The sequence below is a fragment of the Cygnus olor genome, chromosome Z, assembly GCF_009769625.2.
Source record: "Cygnus olor isolate bCygOlo1 chromosome Z, bCygOlo1.pri.v2, whole genome shotgun sequence".
NCBI lineage: Eukaryota > Metazoa > Chordata > Aves > Anseriformes > Anatidae > Cygnus > Cygnus olor.
The window spans coordinates 61,187,111-61,208,795 of record NC_049198.1 but is presented as its reverse complement, the minus strand read 5'-3'; the positions used below and the strand labels follow the sequence as shown (position 1 = coordinate 61,208,795).

Sequence of the window (21,685 nt, the reverse complement as noted above, 5' to 3'; positions counted from 1 at the left end):
GCCAGCCCTTCAACAGAAGTCAATGCACCCACAGCTGTGACCACCATCTGAGGACCCATGAGAGGATGTATTTATTATAAGCAATAAAGCACAATCAAGAAGTCAGATAAGCTCTCTGTCCTTCCAGGAAATGCAGTAACACATTGTAGCATACACTGCAACATTACGTAAGTACAAGGTAAAGCCAGCATAGTGTCAACCCTCTTAAGTAAAGAATAACCTATCTGTTGGATCAGCTGTACTAAGTACATTAGCTCAGAGCAAGGCAGACTAAAATGTAGTTATACTCGGCAATCTCACCTGTATACCATGGAACAAACCTGGAATACGTAGCCAACTGGCAATGCAAAACTTGAGTGCTACAACTGAGGAACACTGAACATCCAGCAAGTACACGCCAAGCTGCTCAAGTATCCCTGGAAGAGACACAACCTGTTTCTAAGAGTGGGTGATGAAAACCTCAAATACCTAACTCTTATGTCTTTACCAGAAACAGCAGTGAAGGTGGTATTTCTAATAGCAGAAATGTTAGTGTTTCTGAGTCTGCCTTCCTGACAACACTTGTAAAACGTGCTCAGATACCACGTGCACTGGTAACACTGCCCCAGGCTGGCAGACCCACATCGCATAAATAAAAGGAGCACTTCAAAGACTCTTGCAGTCAAGGCTATGGGCAGCTGGGTCAACAGCAGCACAGTCTGTCGAGTCACACTGGGCACTCTGAAGGCAACTATTCAAGGCCTACTTGGTCTACGTCTCCCATTCCATTTCCTTCCGTCCTCTGATCAGGAAGGTCTTCTGACCTACCGTTTCACGGACCCTGCCTGATGACCTTTAATCCCACGTGTGGTTTCTGGACATGTGGGATCCTCCTGGCTCCGAAGGGAGGAAAGGGTGCCAGTATGCAGCTGTGCGGTGCACTCAATAGTGGTGTCACAGCTGGCATCATTTCAAGGGTGTCTCAGCTCACCCACTCTCCCTCCTACCTGCCCCCTGGGCTTTAACCACATAGCATGTGGTCTGGCTCTCAGCTGGAACAACATCTCCAAACACCCTGTGGAGCTGACCAAGTCATCCCTCAGGACACACTCAAGTGTCCTGTGATCTAGGGACTCATCATGGAGACTACAGCAAATCTGGAAAGTCCAGGCAGGGCACTGGGGCCAGGCAACCACCAGGCGTGCAGGTGCAGAACAGGATGATGGATTTTCTGAGCATCTTCACTAAAGGCCACAAGGAAGAAACTGAAGTGGACCCGAGCGTGACAAGTGTTCAGTTTGCGGTGGGTTCCATTTTGTTCCACACTGCTGCCTATTCTCAACACTTTCTCCCTAAGGAAACATAATTTACACTGTTGTGGACTGTTCTTGTTTTTTTTTTCCCCCTTTTATTAATACACCTGTTTTACAAAGCAACCACAGGACGAGTCCTGCCGCCACTGACATAACAGTGTTTAGCCTAGCAGTACAAATGCAGATCGCAGGGATGGTAGAGCAAACTGAGGGGGACACTGCCTTCAGGATGTGTTCGATTAGCAGAAGGCAGCCCAGGCTCTCCTGTAAACACCAGCGCTAGGGAATATGGAGATGGCACCTCCTCAAAACCGCATCACTCATTTCTTACGCACAAACCACAACAGTTTTAGCGTGCAAGGAAACCCACACATTCCTGATTTCCAATTTACATTGCCATTGTCAAAACAGTTTTCCAACAGTCAAGGCCCTCAGCAGAGGAGCAGGAACGTGGCTGCAGCCTGGGGTCTGGGCTTCACCCTTCAGCCCGGACCGCGCGGATCCGCCCTGCAGCCTGCCATTAACTTGTCTGCTTCCTGTCAGGCCACGCACAGATAATGCCATTTATCTCAGGGCGGCACAACACCAGTCTAATGACTTCAGTCAAAGGCCTCCAACAAAGGCCGGATGGTGTTTTATCCAGGGCTCGCAGGCTGCAGCCAGGAATCTCACTGCCAAACAGGTCAGAACTCAAGTTATCTTTAAAAGAGTAATTTTCCCGCTATCAGCGATCCTAGAACAACTCTCCCAAGTCTCTGCATGGAAAAATTTCGTCAGTGGTTTTATCATATGTGATTAGGTGACTGATAAGAGCTTGCTAAAGTTATCTTTGGAGAGTCTTCTTTTTATTTTTTTTCCTCCTTCCTTTTACCTCTTGGGGAAAAACTGACAGAATAATTCAGGTTCTAGCTAAATAGTAAGATCTTTGAAGGACTGACCCTTATTGTGTTTGCCTGCAGGAGGTGATTCACTATTATAAATTCTTCAATGACTGAGCTTCTGGAAATCTCTTTAAATGAAAGTGGAACCGGTTAACTATATGTACGAACATGTGTTTTCGCAGTCTCTCCTGTATTATTGCATTTCAGAAAGCTTCTATAAAGTGCCAGGTGAACTTTTTAAAATAATGATAATAATAATAAAAAAGGAGAGAGTCTCAAAAATATGGGCAAATCTCAACTATTCTATTCCTGGTTTTATGCTGAAAACTAGGAACAGATGGTACTTTCCATGTTCCTTGAATCTGGTTATTGAACACCTCTGTGGTTACGGGAGATTTTGCTTAGCACTTTTAACATACATTTCATTTATTGGACTATAAAATGCTACTTTGGAAAAACAAGTCTTTATATAGCTATAATTAAAACAGTCTTGCAGCAAAGCCCTTTAACATGGAGAACATGGTTAACCTCATGACATCTGGACAATCAATCCCTTCCTTTTTACTGGGTATTTATGAAGTTATTAAAATTGTAAAATTACTGGTGCCGAAAGCACAGCCTTTTCCCAGCAGTCCCACGCCGTGCCCCAGAGGCTCCGTGGAGGGGTGCTGCAGCAGGTCTGCTCGCGCGGCCACGTCAGGGTCAGTGGCTTCACGCCCACCGCCTCCCTTGGCCAAAGGGCAGCACCTCTTCACCCAGCTCAGAAAGCACCGCCACGCTGCGAGGCTGCCCTACAGGACTTTGAGAACCCTGAGCCATGCTTATTGTTAGGCACCCATAGTTATCACTTTTTAACAGCTAAATCCCTTATGTAGCTTTCAAAACAGTTTGCTGTCAAACAACAATAGACTTTGTTCTTTAATTACAGCGGGTGACCTGCTTGCCCTTTTATTTCACAGTGAATAAACTACACCCAAGGCCAGCGAGGAAAGTACATGAAAAGCATATCGCCATAACACCATTAAACAAAGCATGTACTTAAATGATTTACATCAGTGGGTAAAATGCACACAAATTTCCTGACAAAGTATAGATCACCCGCAATCCTGCTACGAGAAGCGAAGATAAAATGAACAATACCAGCCAACACGTTAATTTGCTGACGACAACGTTCAGATGCGAAATGCAGTCTTAATCCAACGCAACGTGCTAAGACAACAGAAAAATCCAATCCTGGAATATCACTTGACATTCATTTAAAAACTGCACCTGACTACAGCTTCAGATCTTCTGTATTATTTTCTTTTAAACACACAGATTTTCATATGCCAACTACCATTTTCCCATATCTCAGAGTACATTGTGACATTGTGTTTGAATCCCCAAATCTTCCTGCAACACACAGATAGTAATTTTCTGTTGATAAACTGAACTCTTTTCAATGTAACAGCTGTTAAAAATACAAAAACATAGCTAAAACAGATGAAGAGTTCATGCTGACAAACAGTAACTGTGCTAAAAATGGTATGGTATGGATAAGGAATGGAAAATGGAGACAGGTTTTAACACCAAAAATCTTAGGAGTGGTTAGCCTACCTGTCAAAGCTACTTATTCAGACATGTCACTGGTGGCTTAACCACAAAATGGGCTGCATGAATATAGCTCAAACATCTTAGAATTACAGCATACTTTGACTTTATCCACATATTAGGGGAGTGGCGACTTTTACAACATACTTGCGGTTTCTGCATAAAAGAGCCAGCAGAACACAGTCATTGATTTAATTAGGCTTCATAAGATCCTATTTATCATGTTTTACATGACTTTCTGCAGCAAGGAAACAGAATAAATAGACCAAAAATAGACATTGAAGCATGCTGTGAAAACTAAACAGTGACTACAACTCCAGGGAATCTGCTCCAAGCTTTTCACAAATAGTAAACATATGCAATTCTACACCAGATACAAAAAACCTTTAGATTTTGACTCAGCAGGCATTAACTCATTTCTATCTATTAGGACACATCCAAGTTCGTGAGACATGTCTTTCACTGCATTAAGATAACTGGAAATTGATTTTAACATGCAGGCTTGAAAATTATGTGTCTACAGACACAAGGTGCTTTATCCAAGTAAAGCACATCCATCCTAGTCTGAACACAAATTTAAAACCCTTACAGAAAAAAAAAAAAAAGAAAAAAAGCCCTAATGATTATTAACCATTTGGGAAAAACGCCAAAACAACAAACATAAAACACTGAAGTTTCACTACCACCACTGTCAGCAATGAGGTTTATTATTGTCGTATGTCTAGTAGGGAACATTCTCTAGGAAGAGAAATGCTAAGGGATGTTATTTAAGACAGCAAGCAAGCACACCAGTGTGCCAGACAATGGCCAACACTGCACGACTCTAATGTGTGAAGCCTGTATTAAAGTCACTGTGTGCCAACAGCAGTGGCTGTTAGCAGAAATCCACGCTCCAACTCAACTGCTATTGGAGCAGCAGCCACAACGCCAAGGGTACCACCGGCTCTAAAGCACCCCATACGTGTTTGCTCTGAATTTACAGGCCGTTCCATTTACATTGCACATACGATTACTCACATGTATGTGAGTTCTTCATACAATTTCCTGTGTGACTTGAGACTGAAAAGAACACAAAAACTGGAGAAACCACACCACTCTCTAATCTCCGTTGCCATGACAGCAGCCTTTGAGATACTGAAATGTTCAGATTGCCAGCTAAACAAAATTGTTGAATATGAACATTTGGCTGAAAGATTAAAAGGCTAAGGGGGTTGCAAAAGGGCAGTACCTCCCACATTCCAGGCAGCCACTGAATCCAATCAAATGGCTCTGACTCTTTAACCACAACCATTGTGAAGACTGGATTAGGGCAATTTATCTAGATAGTTAAAACAGATTAGAGAACTGCAATTTGAAGACTATTGGCAACAAAAGTAAATGCCTACTGTACTAAGTTAATAAAGAGAGCATGAGATTTTAGGACACCTTCTCACAGTGAGCAGAACTTCCATAAATCAAAGCATATACATATGCATTGAATCAATCTGGTTTTCTCTCATCTGCATTTAGAAAAGGTCACAAGGTTCATTCAAATTCATCTGTAGATATGCTATCTTAAAAGCAGTAATATGCATACAATATGAAATTTGATTTGTTCCTTGCCTCGAATACAAGCCCTTGAAATTATTTTCAAGTTTCTACCAATATCTCATGTCACAAACACCCAAATCTAATCCTCAAAAGTCGACTTTGACATTACAAAACCTTCAACACCGCTGAAACGCTAAAAAGCCGGTAACAGGTCATAAAGAGCCATAACTTTTCCCTGAGACCTACAGCCCTCCCAGATGCTTGCAGACCATACCATTAACACCAGCCCGAAAGTTTTCCTATCACTGAGCATTTGCCCAGGGAAACAGTAAGAGCAAATAATTTAGGAGCACAGCAGCAGACAATGAGGTCTCAGTCTAACACCCTGATGCTACTCGCTCATGGGGCGTCGACTTGCTCCATTTTTGGGGTAGGCTGATAGGTAGGTTAGGTTATCCGTGCTGGACAACCTGTGGAGTCCATCTGACCCATGATCTAGCCCCCCAGACCCCACTACAACACCGTCTGCCCTGGGACGGAGCAGCTCCCGCTGACACCAGAACCTCCTCCAACAAGCTGTTACAAAAGCCGTGCTCTGCCTCCACCCTTCCCTCTGAGCACAACGGTGGGCATTTATTCGTACAGAAAGCATCCTTGGCTGCATTAACATAAAGGAACAAAAGCGCACACCCCCGCTTGGTGCCTTTCACACATTTCCACCACTCAGCACACAAGCAGTGCACGTCCAAGCGCCAGCAGGGCTCAGACCAGTGAGCTCCTCTCTGCTCCGAGAGCCCTTTGGCACACGTACGTGTGTCGGGACGAGGTGCCTCCCCTCCTGCCAGCCTCCGCCTTCCAGCAAGACCAGGGGCACCGCCTGCCTGCTGGATCATTCCTCTCTGCACCAGCGCCTGGGGGCTGCTGCCCCACTGCAGGAGCCCCCCTGTGCAACAAGCATCCCTCGTCCCCACAGAGGGACACAGCAGAGCCCAGGGGCCTTGTGGCTGCCTCCCTTTTCCCAGCCTTGGCTCTTGAGAGTGGGACTAGGGTGTGGGGTCCCTGTGGCCTCATGGCAGGACAGTTAGCACGTGCCCGAGCTGCTGCTGGAGGAGCTGGAGCTGTGCACCCCCTGAGGCAAATGGGGGCACCTCCAGCCTGCCGTCCCATGTGCCATCCCACCAGTACCAGCACTGCTGCTCTCGGCTGACACCGGGGACAGCTCACCCGGGGTCATCTCGGGGCTTTTCCTCCTGGGCAAAGGTCACCAGAAGGCAGGGGCAGGATGGTAACGTTCTCTGTGTCTGGAAACAGTGGGGGAAATTGTGTGGGAAAGGAGCACACCCAAAACGTGGTGTCTCCCACCCAGGGGAGGAGGTTTGTGTCTTTTTTTAGAGGAAGAACAGATGGATGTTACGGACACAGAGCAGAGGTAACGAGACAGGAGCCAAACACACAGCTGTGGGAAGTTTATCATAGACACGGGGTGACACGGAAGAGGAGGTGGAGAGGAGCTTTGTCCTACCTTTTCTGTCTTCAACTTCTTGATTCGCCTGTGGCTCTCTTCCTCCTCCTCTTCCTTCTTTACCAAAATAGAGTTCCCCATTAACCCTGAATCCGGGGCACTTTTGCTCACCTCCCCGACAGCGGTGGCAGCAGTGCAGTGGAAGGGGCTGCCGCTCCCACCGCCCTTGGACCCGTAGCCATAGAGGTGCCCTGTGGGGGCCTGGCCGCTGCCACCCCCGGGGCCATTGGGGTGGCTCGGCTGCAGGTCGTGCTGCTTGTCCTTCCTGGACTTCCCCGCATCCTTATCCCGCTTGGAGCCTCTGCTGCCCTGGTTTTTACCTGGTTTCTCCTCTTTGTTTTTCCCACAAGAGGCAATAGTGGTGGTGGTGTTGCTGGTGTTGTTATTATTGCCGTTCGGGTTACTGCTCACGCTTTGACCCAGTGCTGAATTCATGCCAGTTGCCTCTCCAGGGCGCCCTTGGACTTCCTGCCTCTTGCCAGCACTGCTGATCTCAGGAATCCCATACAAGGCAGCAGAAGGCAGAGATTTATTAGCATCCTTAGAAGTTTTACTCCTTTTCATTTTTGATTTGCTAGTCTCTTTGTGAGAGGAATTCCCCTGGGGAGCAGAGGGCTGAACAGAAGCAAATTTTAGGCCATCAGCTAAGGCTGAGGTAGTATTAGCCCCACTGGAAGCCAGACCCCCGCAATCCTTGGAGCTGGTGTTGCTGCTGCTGGTGGTATTGGTAGAATTATTCATCTCAAATTTCTGTCTGTCCTTCTCCAAATCGGCGTCCAAATCGATTATTAAATTCCCAACACCGATTTCCCAATCATCGCCACTGTCATAAGTGTCAACCGTGTTTGGATCCACACCTTTTCCTGTAGTGGAGGTGTTCAATGACATCCTGAAGATGAGATCTCTAGAGTAAAAATCCGATGAACTTTCCTTTGGAGATGTGGGGACATTCGTCTATCTCCGCTGGGCTTTTTTAAGTTTTAATTCTTCTTGTCTTCTTTCCCCAGGTGTGTCTAGGTTTATAACCTGCAGTCCACGTCCACCTTTTCCTGTGAGGAGGGGAAAAGTCGGACATTTCTTGTCGGGGTCTTACCAGAATATAACACAACTAATAAAAAGGGCCAAGGTAGGGGGAGCAAAATCATTCACTATTTCCACATTTTCCCCCTTAACTTTGTTAAACCAGAGGCAATAGCGGTGATGCTTTTACAGTGAGCATCTTTAATCTAGTTGTATCTCAACATCCACAATCTCTCTTTAAAAACATATCCACAAATAGAAACTTAAAAAAAATTAACTGCATGATTTAAATCCACAAAGCTCAGGAAATACAGTCTTAGAAATGGTGCCTAGCTGTTGGAACACATGTTGTAATCTAACCCCTTGGACCACCACCTAGGCACGAACGGGAGAAAAGGAAGGACACAGATTCACTCCTCGCTGCATTCCATGGATTTCGTGGCTTTAAACCAGACCCTTGAAGTTCTGTGACTTTCCTATATTATCTTTTACCCCTTTTCTACTTAATCTCTTTTTTTCTGGAGGGGTGAGGGGAGAGAGGGGGTTGAGGGAAGTGGGAAACCTAATTCTCCTTGACACAATACAGCTTTCTATTAAAAACCGACAACCCATAAACACAAATGTTTACTGAAAAATATTAAACTCCATAGGTAAGAATAAAACAAAAAGGAAATAAAAAGATCTTTCTTTAAAATATATGCTCAAGGTAACAGTTCTAAAAACAGTTCTAATGCACTCCTAGGTCACACAATTGTTATGTCTGTTAAATATAGTATTACTGACTGTACAGGAAACTGATTAAGACATACACTTTAAGTGATCTGCACCAAGGTGGCCTCAGTGACCGCAAATGAGTGTGTGTTTGACAAAGCTTAGTTAAAACGATTTTTAAAGGGATCTCTCCCTTTTACAGTCGACTGTCGAAATATTTATACATATATATGCATAATGCTTACCTTTAATCCTTTATCATTTTTTAATTAAACCAGCAAATCAAACTGCTGTTCCCACTCGTCTCAGCAACAACTCTGTGTCTCATTTTACTTAAAGAGCAAGTGAACAAGAAGTAGAAAGCAAGTATCATCTCAGCCAGTATAAATCGGTCAGTAACACATCTCCCCCTACTTTGGCACACGGATCAGAAGTCCTTTTTTGTTTGTTTGGTTTTTCCTCCTCGCTTAGAAAAATAATAAAAAATAAAAAAAAATGCTGCTGTTCCTCACAACTTTACAAGCTGGTAGGTAATATTTCACATTCAGAACTGGAGCATCAGGTTTTTTTGTTTTGTTTTTCTTTTTTTTTTTCTGCCTGTTTGCTTTCCTGAGTAAAAGCACGGAATCGTAATAATAATCACAGTAATTTAAAAAAATAAAATAAAAATGTTATCCCCAACTTCCCACTCCGTCTTCAGCCCCGTGCTCGGAGCCAGCCTGAGCAGTAAGTAATGATCCCGTGCAACAAACCTACAGGCGTCCGGGTGTTACAAGACAGAATGTGCTAACATCGGGATAAATTAGTGAAAGGGAGGAAGGGAAAAAAGAAGAAGAAAGGACTGAAAATCTGGGCTGGATTCCGCCTGTTAGTTGGGAAGTGGCATTTTTTTTCGCCCGTCCTGACAGATCTGATTTCTTCAAGTAAGTTGAGGGGGAGAAAGGGGGGGGGGGGGGGGGGGTAGGGAAGGGGGGGGGGAGGGGAAGGGGGGGGGTTAACCACCGATCTGATAAACCGGTTATCAAAACACTTGGGGGGGGCGCCTTCACGGGGGGGGGGGGGGGGGGGGGATGGGATGGGGGGCGGCTTCATACCACCGCCGAGGAGAAATATCGTAATATTAAACAACCAAAAAAAAAAAAACACCCAACACGGGAGCTAATCAGTCACGCGGTAAGTAATTCGGTAATTAGAGCCCGAGGAGATAAAGCAGACGACCTTTTCTTCAGGACAGACCGCTCCCCCCTCATTGTCTCCGCCAGCCTCGCGCAGCCCGGCTCCTTCCTGCCCCCCCCATCCCCTCACCACCACCACCACCCCCCTCCTCCTCCCCCCCCCCAAGTCAGACAGCCGCGGAGCTTTAAGCTTTAGTATTTTTAATTAGCCGGCGATGGGAAGCTAAAAGCCGTAATGAATTGCCGCCGGCGGGGGGGGGGGTGCTGAGGGAGGAGGAGGAGGGGGAGGGGCGCTCGCGCCCAGCAACCGCCAACCCCCGCAGCGCGGCGGTTCCGTTACGGCTCAGGCCGTGCGCGCGTCACGTGACGCCGCCGGGCGCCATTGGCTGCCGGCGGAGGGCGAGCGCTGAGGGGGGCGCGGGGCTCGGCCCGGCCGCTCGGCGGCTGGGCGGGGAGCCGCTGACGCCGCCGGGCGGCCCCCAGCCCCGGTGCCCGGCCTCGTCTCACCGGCACCGGCGTGTGAGGGAGGGAGGGAGGGCAGGGAGGGAGTGCTGCGGCGAGGCGCCTTAACGGCCGCTCCTCGCCTCACCGGCCTCCTCGCGGCTCGGATGGCGGCCGCCTCGCCGTGCCGCTGGGGAGCGGCTGCGGGCGGTGGGTAACGGGCTCCTCCCGTGCCGTGCCGTGCTATCCCGTCCCGTTCCGGCCCCCACGGGCAGCCCGGACCCCCGGCAGGCGCTATCCCCCCTCCCCGAGCGCACCGCCAGTGTGATTGGTGTGGCCACGCTGCTCTCGCCCTCCTATCTCCATCCACTCTGCTCGTGGGATTTATTTCTCCTCAAACCCCTGAAAACACTACTTCCTTCAACTCCCAAAACTCGCAGAAAAAGAAATTAATAATAATAAAAAAAAATCCCCTCCAAGTGCTACAAACAATCACGCAACCGTACTTACGGTCTGTATTGGCTCGAGTTGACCTTTTCCTCCTAACTGCATTGAGTGTTTTTGTTGCAGCCGCTTTTTTATTATTTTTTTGAAAGAAAAAAAAAAATAATGTCTTCAACAGATTTATTGTGTTTGGGAGAAGAGAAGCACCAGATACCATGAACCTCCCTTTCTTTCTAGAAACAAAATTAAAAAATAAAAGCGGGGGGGGAGGGGAAGGGACCCACCCCCCTGCAGGCACACAGCCGTTCTCACACCCCCCACACACTCGCGTACACACACACGTATTTACACGCGCAGGGGGCCGGGGCGGGGGCGCGCAGCCCGGGCCGGGTACCTGGAGGGACTTCTCTTTGTTCGCGGTGCCCCCGCGCCCGCGGCCAATCGGAGTCCGGCTTTTGTGGAACCGCGCGCTCTGATTGGCCGTCGCTCCTCCTGCCTGCCGGCGGGGGTGCGAGGCGGGAGCGCGCACACGGCGCCTTGCACACGCACACGCACACGCGCGCACACGTTGCACGCGATGCAGCGAGCGGGCTGCATGCCCCTTGAGCGGCACCAAGGCTTGCAGCCCTCCGGCTGCAGCCAGCCGGGTGCAAGCCGCGTTTCCCGTTTCAATTATCCCGTATGACATTTTGGGCTTAAAAACAGAAAAAAAAAAAACAAAGAGAAAAAAAAAAAAGAAGAAAAAAAATGAAAAAAAAAAAGAAAAGATAAGAAAAAAAAGAGAGAAAGAGAGGAGGGGAAAAAACAACCCAAGGTGTATCACAGCTCTGCCAAGACTCACACGCTGGGAGGAAGGCTCCCTCATTTCGCTTCTTTAATTTAATTTCAGGGCAGTTTTGGAAGCGGTGGTGAATGATTTTTTTTTTTCCTGTGCCGGTTTCAAAGAGGCAATTTAGGCATCTCGCTCATAATTTTTAAATGCCCCCTCTTTCGGGATTATAACAGCTTGAGGCCGGCGAGAGGGGGCTGGTAATACACATGTGCGATTATTCCCGTGCTTGGCGGAGGGGAAAAGCAAACAGTGTCTGCAGGAGGGGGCTGGGGCTGGGGGCTTGGGCCGGGCGGGACAGGGCAGGGCAGGGCAGAGCCCCCAGCCCACCGCAGCCCACCCTGCACACCATCCGCAGCGCCCATCGCCTGGCCGGCCGCGGTCCCGGCTCCTTTCTGCAACATGGCTTAAGTTAGGCAGGTCGGGTGGTGGTTCCCCCCAACCCCCCCCCCCTTTTTTTTTTTTCGGAAGGAGGGGGAGCAGAAAATAACCCTTTTGTTTCCAGCCCCCTGATTTACTGCTGCAGGCACTGAACTGTGAACGCCAGCGACCATATAACTACCACGTGAACATCCTTTCACAGGAATTAGTAACACAAATCTTCCCTATCGGGCTTTGTGTCGCTCCGGAGTAGTGCCCCCCCCACACTTCGCCACCCCCCTTTGTTTAGCCGGCGAGCCATTGTGCCACGCCGCTGCGTTAAATCGCCTTTAACCCTTCGCAGCCGAGCAGCCTGGCATCCTCCGGGGGGCGGCCGGCGGAGGGTCAGCGGGCAGGGCCGTGCCGGGCCGTGCCACGCTTGCACCTGGGCGTGCAAGGCGTGGGAGAGCGGTGGGGCGGCGTTTCACACGGGGCCGTGTCACACGGAGCTCGGGGCTGGAGGAGGGGGCGCAGGGGGGGTACAGGGAGGGGTCCCCCGGGGAAATCGGTGACACGCTGTCAGGGCAGCAAGGCCAGACCTCGGGGTGTCAGGGTGGGTTTTGCGCGGGTGTGTGGTGGGGTTTTTTCAGCCTACTTAGTCGCAGATCGCTGTTCCTGTTTCTTTACGATATGTATTTTTCAGATTTAGGTAATAGCCCTGATTTTTCAATATCGACCTCTGTTTAGACACGTTTCACTTTGGGCTGCTTCTCGTCTGCGAAATTACAGTCATTTTCACATTATTATACAGTGAGTAGGAGACAGTTTGTATTTAGCATCGGGTGGGGGAAGGGGTATTATGGGAAGCGATCTGCTACGGTCAGCACATAATTTCGACCCAAAGAAAATTGCTTCTGAATAGATGGTCTGTTAACTAGCCAAGGAACAGTCGCCGGGCGAGATGGCAAGAATGCCTCTGCTTTATCGGCCTCACACCATCGCCTTAATTCCCCAGAGCAGCGGCCAGCGGAGCGGCCTCTCCTGCGACCGCCCAAGGATGGGTAAAAAGCCCTGGCAGCCCTGCATGGGTCGGAGGAGGGCTGTGCCGCACCGGCCCCAAGCAGGATTTTTATTTTTTTTTTTGCCCCCTTTTTGCCCTCGGGTGCCCAAATTCACACCGCGGTGTCGGGGTGGAAACCTCCCCGCTTCGGAGGGGCCTCGCCCGCTCGCCGAACTACATTGCGCCTCCGTACTGGCACGCGTTTTACGAGACAGACAGAAGGCCAGTAAATTAGCGGTGTTTGTCTAAAAATAGGAAATCCGCTTTTAATTGATGCAGCTAAGGGACCCGCCCCCCCCTCCTTATCCTACCAGGCGCACGCATCTCTCGCCCTGACAAAAAATGACACCGGCGAGCACCAATTTACAGTGCCAGGCCCTCATCGTGCGCTCCCGGACAGCCTAAAACCCTAAAACCCCGTGTGTTGTGCACCAAGGCTTCCTTTTTCCCCCCGCCGGGATAAATCACGGCCGGCCGCCGGCCGCGGGCACGCGCTGCCCCGGGCCGCGGGGGCGCGCCTCTCCCCGAGCAGCCCGGCGCCCCGGCCGCGGGGCGGGCAGCCAATCAGCGCCGCAGAAATCGCTTTCCCGGCCTCTGATTGGCTGCGGCCTCCGAGCTCGTGTGCGGCTCCGGCCGGAGCGCGCGGCCCGGGGGTGGGGAGGGCGGCCGTGGGAGCGCGCGGGGCGCGGGGCGGTGCCGTGATTTTGTTCACTCGTGGGAAACTCGCCAACGCCACGTGGTTTTATTTATTTATTTATGTATTTATTTTTTAATGCCTAGGTGCCTGCAGGCTCGGTACCAAGCCCTGCACGTCCGCGCTGGTTAAGGCAATTTTTCCCTTTCTCCTCCACCTTGCACCAAAACGAACAAAAATCTATTCCACTCCAGGATTTATTTACCGGGTTAATTAGGCAAACAGTGGACGACACTTCCTTTGTGTACACGTACACGGTTTCTCACGGCAGATGTAAAAGCGGTGCATGGGACGCTATCATGTTGATCAAAAAAAATTTGGGGGTACCGACTCCTGAGTATCCCCCGAATTTGTCAGAGCCTGTCCCGCAGTCTCCTGGTCAGGTCTGCAGTCGGTGTGCACAAACCACTGGTGCTGCAGATTAGTTGTGGATAATTTATTACAGCTTTGCAGCCTGCCAGTGATCCATAAACTGAAGTGTGGGAACTGGTGATACAAGCGTACAGACAAGTCATTATAGACTTGGCAGATACTTATGTTACTTTTTTTTTTTTTTTTTTTTTTTTTAAAGAGGCAAGGCTAACAACGTTTTCTTCTTTAGAGCAGTCCGTAGGCTCCTTTCCATTTATATGCATATTCACAACGACTCTCAGTTTGATATCTAATCTGAAGGTCACTATCTCTGATGCTTCGGCATATAAATATATGTAATGTATGAACACAAAGTACCACTGTGGTGTTTGTAGACGAGCAGCAAAAATGACCTGGCAACTGGCAATTGTAGGGAATGATTTATGAAAGAGTCTGTGTGTATATTTATATTTACTCGGGTGATAGGGGCACAGTCTAAAGGGTACACAGGACAGAAACTGGTACACAGGACAGAAACTATCTAAGAACAAGAGGGATAAAAATAAGAAATACATCTGTTGAAGGTTAAGAAAAATAAAACTGACAAAGGGTTTTGCTAATCGGTGAAATAAATAGCATCCTGAGGGAAGTTCTTAAGTTCCATTGCATGGGACTTTAACATTGGTCTGGAAAATGCACTAAAAAACAAATACTATCAAGAATAATTGTATTTTGGCATTGGAATGGACTGAATGACCTCGTAAGTCTCTCCCATTTCCTAACTTAACAGTTCTGCGAAATTCTTCTGTAGAATTTGTACTACAAACCTTTGACCTGGACATGAATGTAGCCTTCAGCTTGCTGTATACTCAATTTCCCCACAACTAATTCAAACAACAGCTTACTTATTTATGTAGTACATTGTGTAAACATTCAGACAATATTTAAAGACGTATTTATTGTTTAATAGCCTGCGTGTGATAGGAAACAGGCAATACATGTTAAAATCTGTTACAGCGTTTTGTCATAGCCTTAGCTATATTGCATGCTGTATTTTTTACAGCTACTTTCATACAAAATAGCGTAATGTTTCACAGTCGATTATAATTTGTAATAGAAATGATGGATGAAGGTACAGTATTTTAGTCAGGCAGCATCCACATTATAGTAGTGCTAGGGAGAAAAATGTACAAAAGGCCAGTGGCTGGGTGCCATACTTCAGATTTTCAGAGAGAACAAATGAGCATGGGGAAATGAAACAGAGGCTTAGGGAATAGGATTAGATTGTTTTATTAGAGAGAAGGCTAGGAGTCATAGGCCAGGGAGAGGGAAGATGAGTCTTGAAATGGAATTTGCAGAGAAGTAGTCAGCCAGACGTAAGGAGTCTGCAGCAGAAGCTGTGGTGAGAGTAATTTGTTGTCCAATGTGAAAGAAGGGAGAGTAGGCAGGAGCCTGACATTGGGTGAGCAGAAGGAATCAGCCAGAGATAAGATCAGATAGTACATATTAGGATTAAGATAATGGTGACTAAGAGGCAGAGTGTGTGGAGTGAGGAATGAATCTGTGAAAGTTTTCGAAGCTGAGGTTAGGTATGCCAACCTCAGGGGAGGAAGAAGGAAAACATGCTGCTACAGTTTCGAGAGAAAAGAGCCTGAAGAGGACGACCCTGAAAAATCACCACAGAAGTTATCAGAATGTGTCTGGGAGTTGCTATCTGCTAGATTTAAAAACTGCAGAGGTGTGGAAGGAGAAAATAAGTGCTCTAGGAGCAGATGAGTGCCTGAGATCTTGATAATCAGGCTGAGAGGCGTATTAATAAATGAAGTATATGTGCTGCTGGAGCTACAAGTGAAGAGAGCGTGTATATGTATACGAGAGCAGGCAGCTATGGCCCCTGCCTTTTCTGGCAGTCCTCATTGCTCTCCTGTTGTTTCCTTTGCTGTACTGGAGGCAGGAAGAGAGAAACCCCAAGAGACCTACCTACCCTTAGCTGTGCAGGAAAGGACCTGACAGAAAAGAAGCACGAGGAGGCAGAGATCGAGACAGTAGAGGAAAAAAAAAGAGGGGGGGGGGGGAAGGGGGAGGGGGACGGGGTGTTGAGACCAAGAGAGGGAGACAGAAGAGGACGACAGTGCAAATACAAAAGGGGAAGAATGATCTCATTAGTGCAGAGGATGGGGGATTGGATGTTCTTTTCTCAGCTGTGTCACAATTATTGTGTGACCTTGGGAAGGTCACGGTACTTCTCTCTGTGACTCAGTCATCTTGCCTTGAAATGGTAACAAAAACAATGTGTGGATGTAAAAACATCCTTAGTTCCTCAGGCAAAAATAACACAGTTACATTTTTTTTAGTGGAAAGGGAAGGTGGATCAGATGAGACATTACTTACATTCCAGGCTTACTCACATTCTCTATGGATCTACCTGAAACTGCAGAACTGCATTCTTGATGTCTAAGAAGACCTATCCAGCCTTAAGACACTAGCTGCATAGATACAGGCCAAAAAATCACACACAGGTCTGAGCTATATCTGCATTATGTAAGGAATCTCTGTGCTTTCAAAATCTTTAAGTGGGGATGAGGGGATGACTGCTGACATTTTTTGTCTTGTATGCTCAATGAGAGAATAATGAGACTTTTTACAAGGGCACGTAGTGACGGAACAAGGGATAATGATTTTAAACTGAAAGAGGGTAGATTTAGATTATATTTGAGGAAGAAATCCTTCACTCTGAGAGAGGTGAAGCACTGGCACAGGCTGCCCAGAGAAGCTGTGGATGCCCCATCCCTGGAGGTGTTCAAGACCAGGGTGGATGGAGCGTTGTGCAGCCTGGTCTGGTGGGAGGTGTCCTGGCTCATGGCAGCAGGGGTGGAACTGGGTGGTTTTGAATGTCTTTTCCCACCCAAACCATGCTATGGCTCTATTAATAGCTACAGATGTGTGGAAAAAAAAAAAAAAAAAAAAAAAAAAAAAAAAAAAAAACAACCCTGGTGCACTGGCATCCTGAACAACCTCTGGGACAGAGGATCTCTGAATGGAAATTCTAAATAAAGAATTTTAGAATTAGGAAATTCTATATAAAGAGGTCTTGAATGTTAGGAGATGCTCAGGGATACTTCTGGAGCCCATTGTTTTCTGTGGTGTCCTGGAACCAGTGGTGCTATTTTTTCAGCCATTTTCCAACAGAAATGCTAAAAAAAAAAAAAATGCTCTGAGGATCATTCCCCCATTACTAGCTCATATTCATCAAGGATGCCAAAGAGAATCTTTCCAAAGTGTATTTGAATGACAAGGATACTTATGAATTACTCTGCACTCTGGACTGTGGAAAAGTATTTTGCAGAGTGCATACTCTTCCTTCCTTTTCTCTCCCAGATCTGACATTTAAGAACAAGTTGTATAACTTTTATTTTAAAATTTCCTTTTAATTTTACACTTCTTTAATTTTAAGTGCTCAAATTTAACACCCTCAGAATTAAAACACTGGTGTTAAAATTTTGCCTGGGGCAACGTTTTATAGCTTTTAAACAGTGTTGTTGATTTTATTTTTAATTATGATATTAAAAAATAACTATAAGTATACTGATATTAGTAAGAATTATTAAAATGCACTTTTTACTTTGGAGAAATGAATTTGTGTGAACTGTTTCTAGCTGTAAATCTTTTTATCTAGCACTTCATATTTTGCTGGTTAAAAGCATTCCTCTGAGGTCAAATAAAAATTTGTAATCAAATGCAGACCAACTTTCTCTTGTACTGCTGTTCAAAATGGGGAATTAGTTCTGAAATATAATCCGTTAACATATTGATAATAAAACATTTAAACACTGAGGTCAAGGCTTTTGAAAAAAAAAAAAGTGCTTTTTTTTTTTTTCAGGAGAATATCTGTTATCTACTCTTCTTACTTGTTCTTTGTAATAAAACTGGTTTATAATTCGTCCTTGCTGGAGAAAATGTTGTTGACAAGGCTGTATTGCAAGTGCATAAAGTAAGTGGACAATGGCTTCTACTTGGTTACTTTGCAAAGACGAGGTGTGAGAACTGTGCTTGCGTTGAGTAATACTGTTATCACATCAGCAGTTCCACAGGCTTCAGTGTGAGGAAGAATGCCTGAGCATGACCCTAGGCAGAAAATATGAAGCCCCAAGTATTATCTGCCCAACATTTTAACGTGTTCGCATATTTCAGAATGATCAGAAAATTCCAAGGATATACTGCTGTATTCACACACAGTGTCACAACAACTCAGACTGCAGATAATTGTTCCTAAGTTCGGTTCTCCAGAAGGTATTTATAGAAAGAGCTTTGAGGAAAATGTGATTGTGTTCCTTTTATTTCTCTCTATTTTAGACTTATTAAAAGGAGAAACTATGCATCTGAAAAGAAAAACATGAAGAGGAGACCCCAATGTCATTACTTTGGAGTGCTGAGAGGTGGAGAATGAAAAAGCCATTGGTCTCAGTTTTACTACCACAATGGCCTTTTATGAGAGGGATTAGATACGCCTAGAGCTGGTGCAGCATTCAGTGCTGCCCTGGACAACAATCTGTAAAGAAAGACGATAAAACCAGTTTGTCATAAGGTTAAATCACCACAGACTAGCTAGATTGGCTTTTCAGATTGTTTTTCATTTTGGGAGATGGGGAAAAAACAGAAAGAAAGAGAGAAATATGGCTTAAAAGCTGTTTTTACATTTTTTTCTCTTCTCTCTCTTTCTCTTTTTTTTTTTTTTTTTTTTTTTTTTTTTTTTTTTCCTTTCCTGCAAGATGTAGCATTCAAAAAACATGTTGAGCGAGTTGAGGCATTAAAAAGATCAGTCTTTGGTTGCTGAATGAAAGACTGTTGTGCGTGTGACTCACATACTAAACAGAAATCTGCCTTCAAAGCCTATTTTACTGCCTAATTATATATACACAAAATGTAGCTGTCTGTTTCAATCAAATCGTAGGAAAAAGAATAAAACTCCTCTTAAGATGCAATTTTCTTCGTTTGTCATAACCTTAGAACACATACTGCTAATGCAAAAGGGAGAAGTACAGCTGCAAGGTCCAGATAAGGCACCAGTAATTGTTTTTCTTTTAATTATTACTTTATAAAGACATTATACCTCCTACTCAGAATGAGGAAAATTAGTGTCCTCTCTATTTTTATTTATTTTTTTTTTCAGAGAAAGCTTGTTACGCATTTCAGGAGCAGCCAGCCACTATGGAAAGTACTTTTAAGCAGGCTCCACAATAATAAGCCTTCAGGAGGGACCTAGGAATCCCAACCCCCTACAACCTTTGTGTTGTACTGAGCATGCCATATGAACGAAAACATATACAGACTGAAAGAATGCACTATAAAATACAAAATAATTGCTGGCAATCAGCTCTCTTGGAAACTTTCAAGCTGGACAACATGTGTGAGCCATTTCTTTTATGAGAGACAAAAAAAATAATAATTTTAGCTCTTCCTGCAGTAATGTGAGTATGTGCGTGCATGTGAGTATATGTACATACATACATATATATCATTTTTTAAATCTTCTATTTGCTGGTCTTTTTGAATAACTTGAACTGTAAAGTTTAATAAGCCATTACTAATTTATATCCTCTTGCAGATACAAATCATTAAAATGAAATGATGATTTAATGGCTTATCCAATATATATCTAATTGCTCCTTAAAAGTGTCTTACTCTGAAGACATCACTGGGTATCTCCTAAGCAGAATGTAAGGGTAGAGATGGACATTCACTCAGCAAATGGCTGCACCAGCGGAAGAGGTACTGCCCGTAACCCTGTTGGGGACGGCAGGTCGTGTTTGCGCTGACCTGATAGTTCCCCAGACTATTTCAGGCAAAATGAGTTAAATTAACAAAACTATTGTTCCCTGCATTTAAGCAGTTGAACCCACTTAGACAGAAGTGAGAGAGAGGGGACAAGCTCAGTGGGCAGAGCTGGCGTTCGGTAGCTCCTAGGAGGAGACGTGGGGGGAATGGTGATGAACAAGTCCTGATAACTGTAGGGAACACCTTTACCTCATCAGCTTTGGTTGTTTGCAGCCCAATTAATAGTCATAACCCTATCCCAAAGACACACATCTCTCAGGCTGCTGCCCCAGCTGACATCAGCAGACCTGCTGGCTGAATCGCCAAAACACCTCAGCCAATTCACCTCGTTTTGCCTTGAATAGACTAAGACACAGTCATGAAGGCAGCTAATTCAGAAAAACTGGTAAAAACTTTCAGCACATGGGGATAGACACCACTTCCACTGACACAGATGCAGTAAAAAGAAAAGATCTGCCTCTGTCCTTACAGCATCCGCGAGAGATTTAGTGCAGAAGAATGACTGTGCTATAAATTCACAGCAGTTTACTTTACAGTAACTTCCTCACATGAAAAAAAAAAAAAGGCAAAGAAATCAAGGTGTTGGAACAGGGATTCATGTGGACTCACAGAGACACATGGGAAATCCCAGGCAAATGAAGGGAAGAAATAAACCTGCTTTCACAGCAGAGCAGAGAGGTTTGGCTGTTAGATCAACATATGTAAGAGATGACGAGCTGAGCTGAAGCAGTAAATGGTTTGGAAAACAAATGACTTGGAAGAGTCACACATAATATTCTGGGCCAGGCCATTGACTGTAGAAGAATGCTCCAAAATGTTAGGAAACTGGGAGTAAGAAAATAACTGTTTCCTATCTTTGTCTGTGTATTTTTGAGTGGAGTGCAACACAGTGAGTGATTTAAGAAACCCAAAGCAAAGTAAATCTCTGCATGACTTCTTCCATACAAGGAACGCAATACAAAATCACCTAATTTCTTGCCATGTTACCTTCTGGTTTCTTCCCTCATTAAGAGGCATTCTGTATCCTAGGGCTGGCAAAGGCTCAGTATGAATTCCAAATCAGTAATGGGAGATCAATCAATAATAATAATAAATAAAATAAAATAAAATAAAATCAAAACTAAAATCAACTAAAATAAAATAAAATAAAATAAACAAAAATAAAATAAAAAAAAATAAATTAAAAAAACATCAACTAAACTAAACAAAAAAAAAATAAAAAAAAAAAAAATAAAATAATCAGATTGTTATTGTGATAAAACTTAACAGTGGTAATACTACCAACACGATAGAATATTACAGCATCACATAAAGCCAATGGGTTGTTACTGGTGCAATTTAGTCTCAGATCAAGCCATCTAAAATGAACTCTGATTTCCAGATGCAATGTTGTATACACATTCATTTTGATGTACTGCAAGGTTAACTGCAAAGTTAACTCCAGTTAACTTTAAACTTGTCTTAAGGAAATTTTTGGAAGCACATATTCTAAAAGACAGAGAACATGGAACATTTTTTTTTTTAATAATTTTTTACCTCTTATTTTAGAGTTTTTTTTTTTAAAAAAAAGTAGGAAGTATAGTTTCTCTCCTAAACAAATGTTCATAATATTCTGTTTCAGAGTATGTGCCAGAAGTCTAAATAAGAGGGAGATACCTAGTAGACAACCATCTAGATAGGTAGGTTGCATAAAAGGATGCAACTTCAAGTATCTTGCCTGAATTCCATGGCAGAACTAGCAGCACAATCTAAATTTTTGGACTCCTTACAATTTTGTAAGATGTCACCAGAGTAGACATTAGGAAAGGACATTTTCTACAAGTCCAAATCCCTGCTGTTGCAGAAAACCATGCAATAAGTGTTACAGGACATGCACAGAATGTGCAGTACATGAGTGGTATTCTACATACTACTGAAACAAAAACCATCTACTGAACAAAACCATCATAC

At 45.2% G+C, this 21,685-nt stretch overlaps 1 protein-coding gene across 2 annotated transcripts in view; it reads right to left on the bottom strand.

The window, feature by feature from the left end:
* Window positions 1-7,703, bottom strand: part of ZNF608 (zinc finger protein 608) — a 98,508-nt gene extending 90,805 nt beyond the window's left edge. For both annotated transcript variants that reach the window (XM_040541147.1, XM_040541148.1), the window contains exon 1: window positions 6,816-7,703. In XM_040541147.1, the coding sequence (XP_040397081.1) occupies window positions 6,816-7,703 (888 nt within the window). The remainder of the gene's footprint in view (window positions 1-6,815) is intronic.
* Window positions 7,704-21,685: the final 13,982 nt, after the last annotated feature.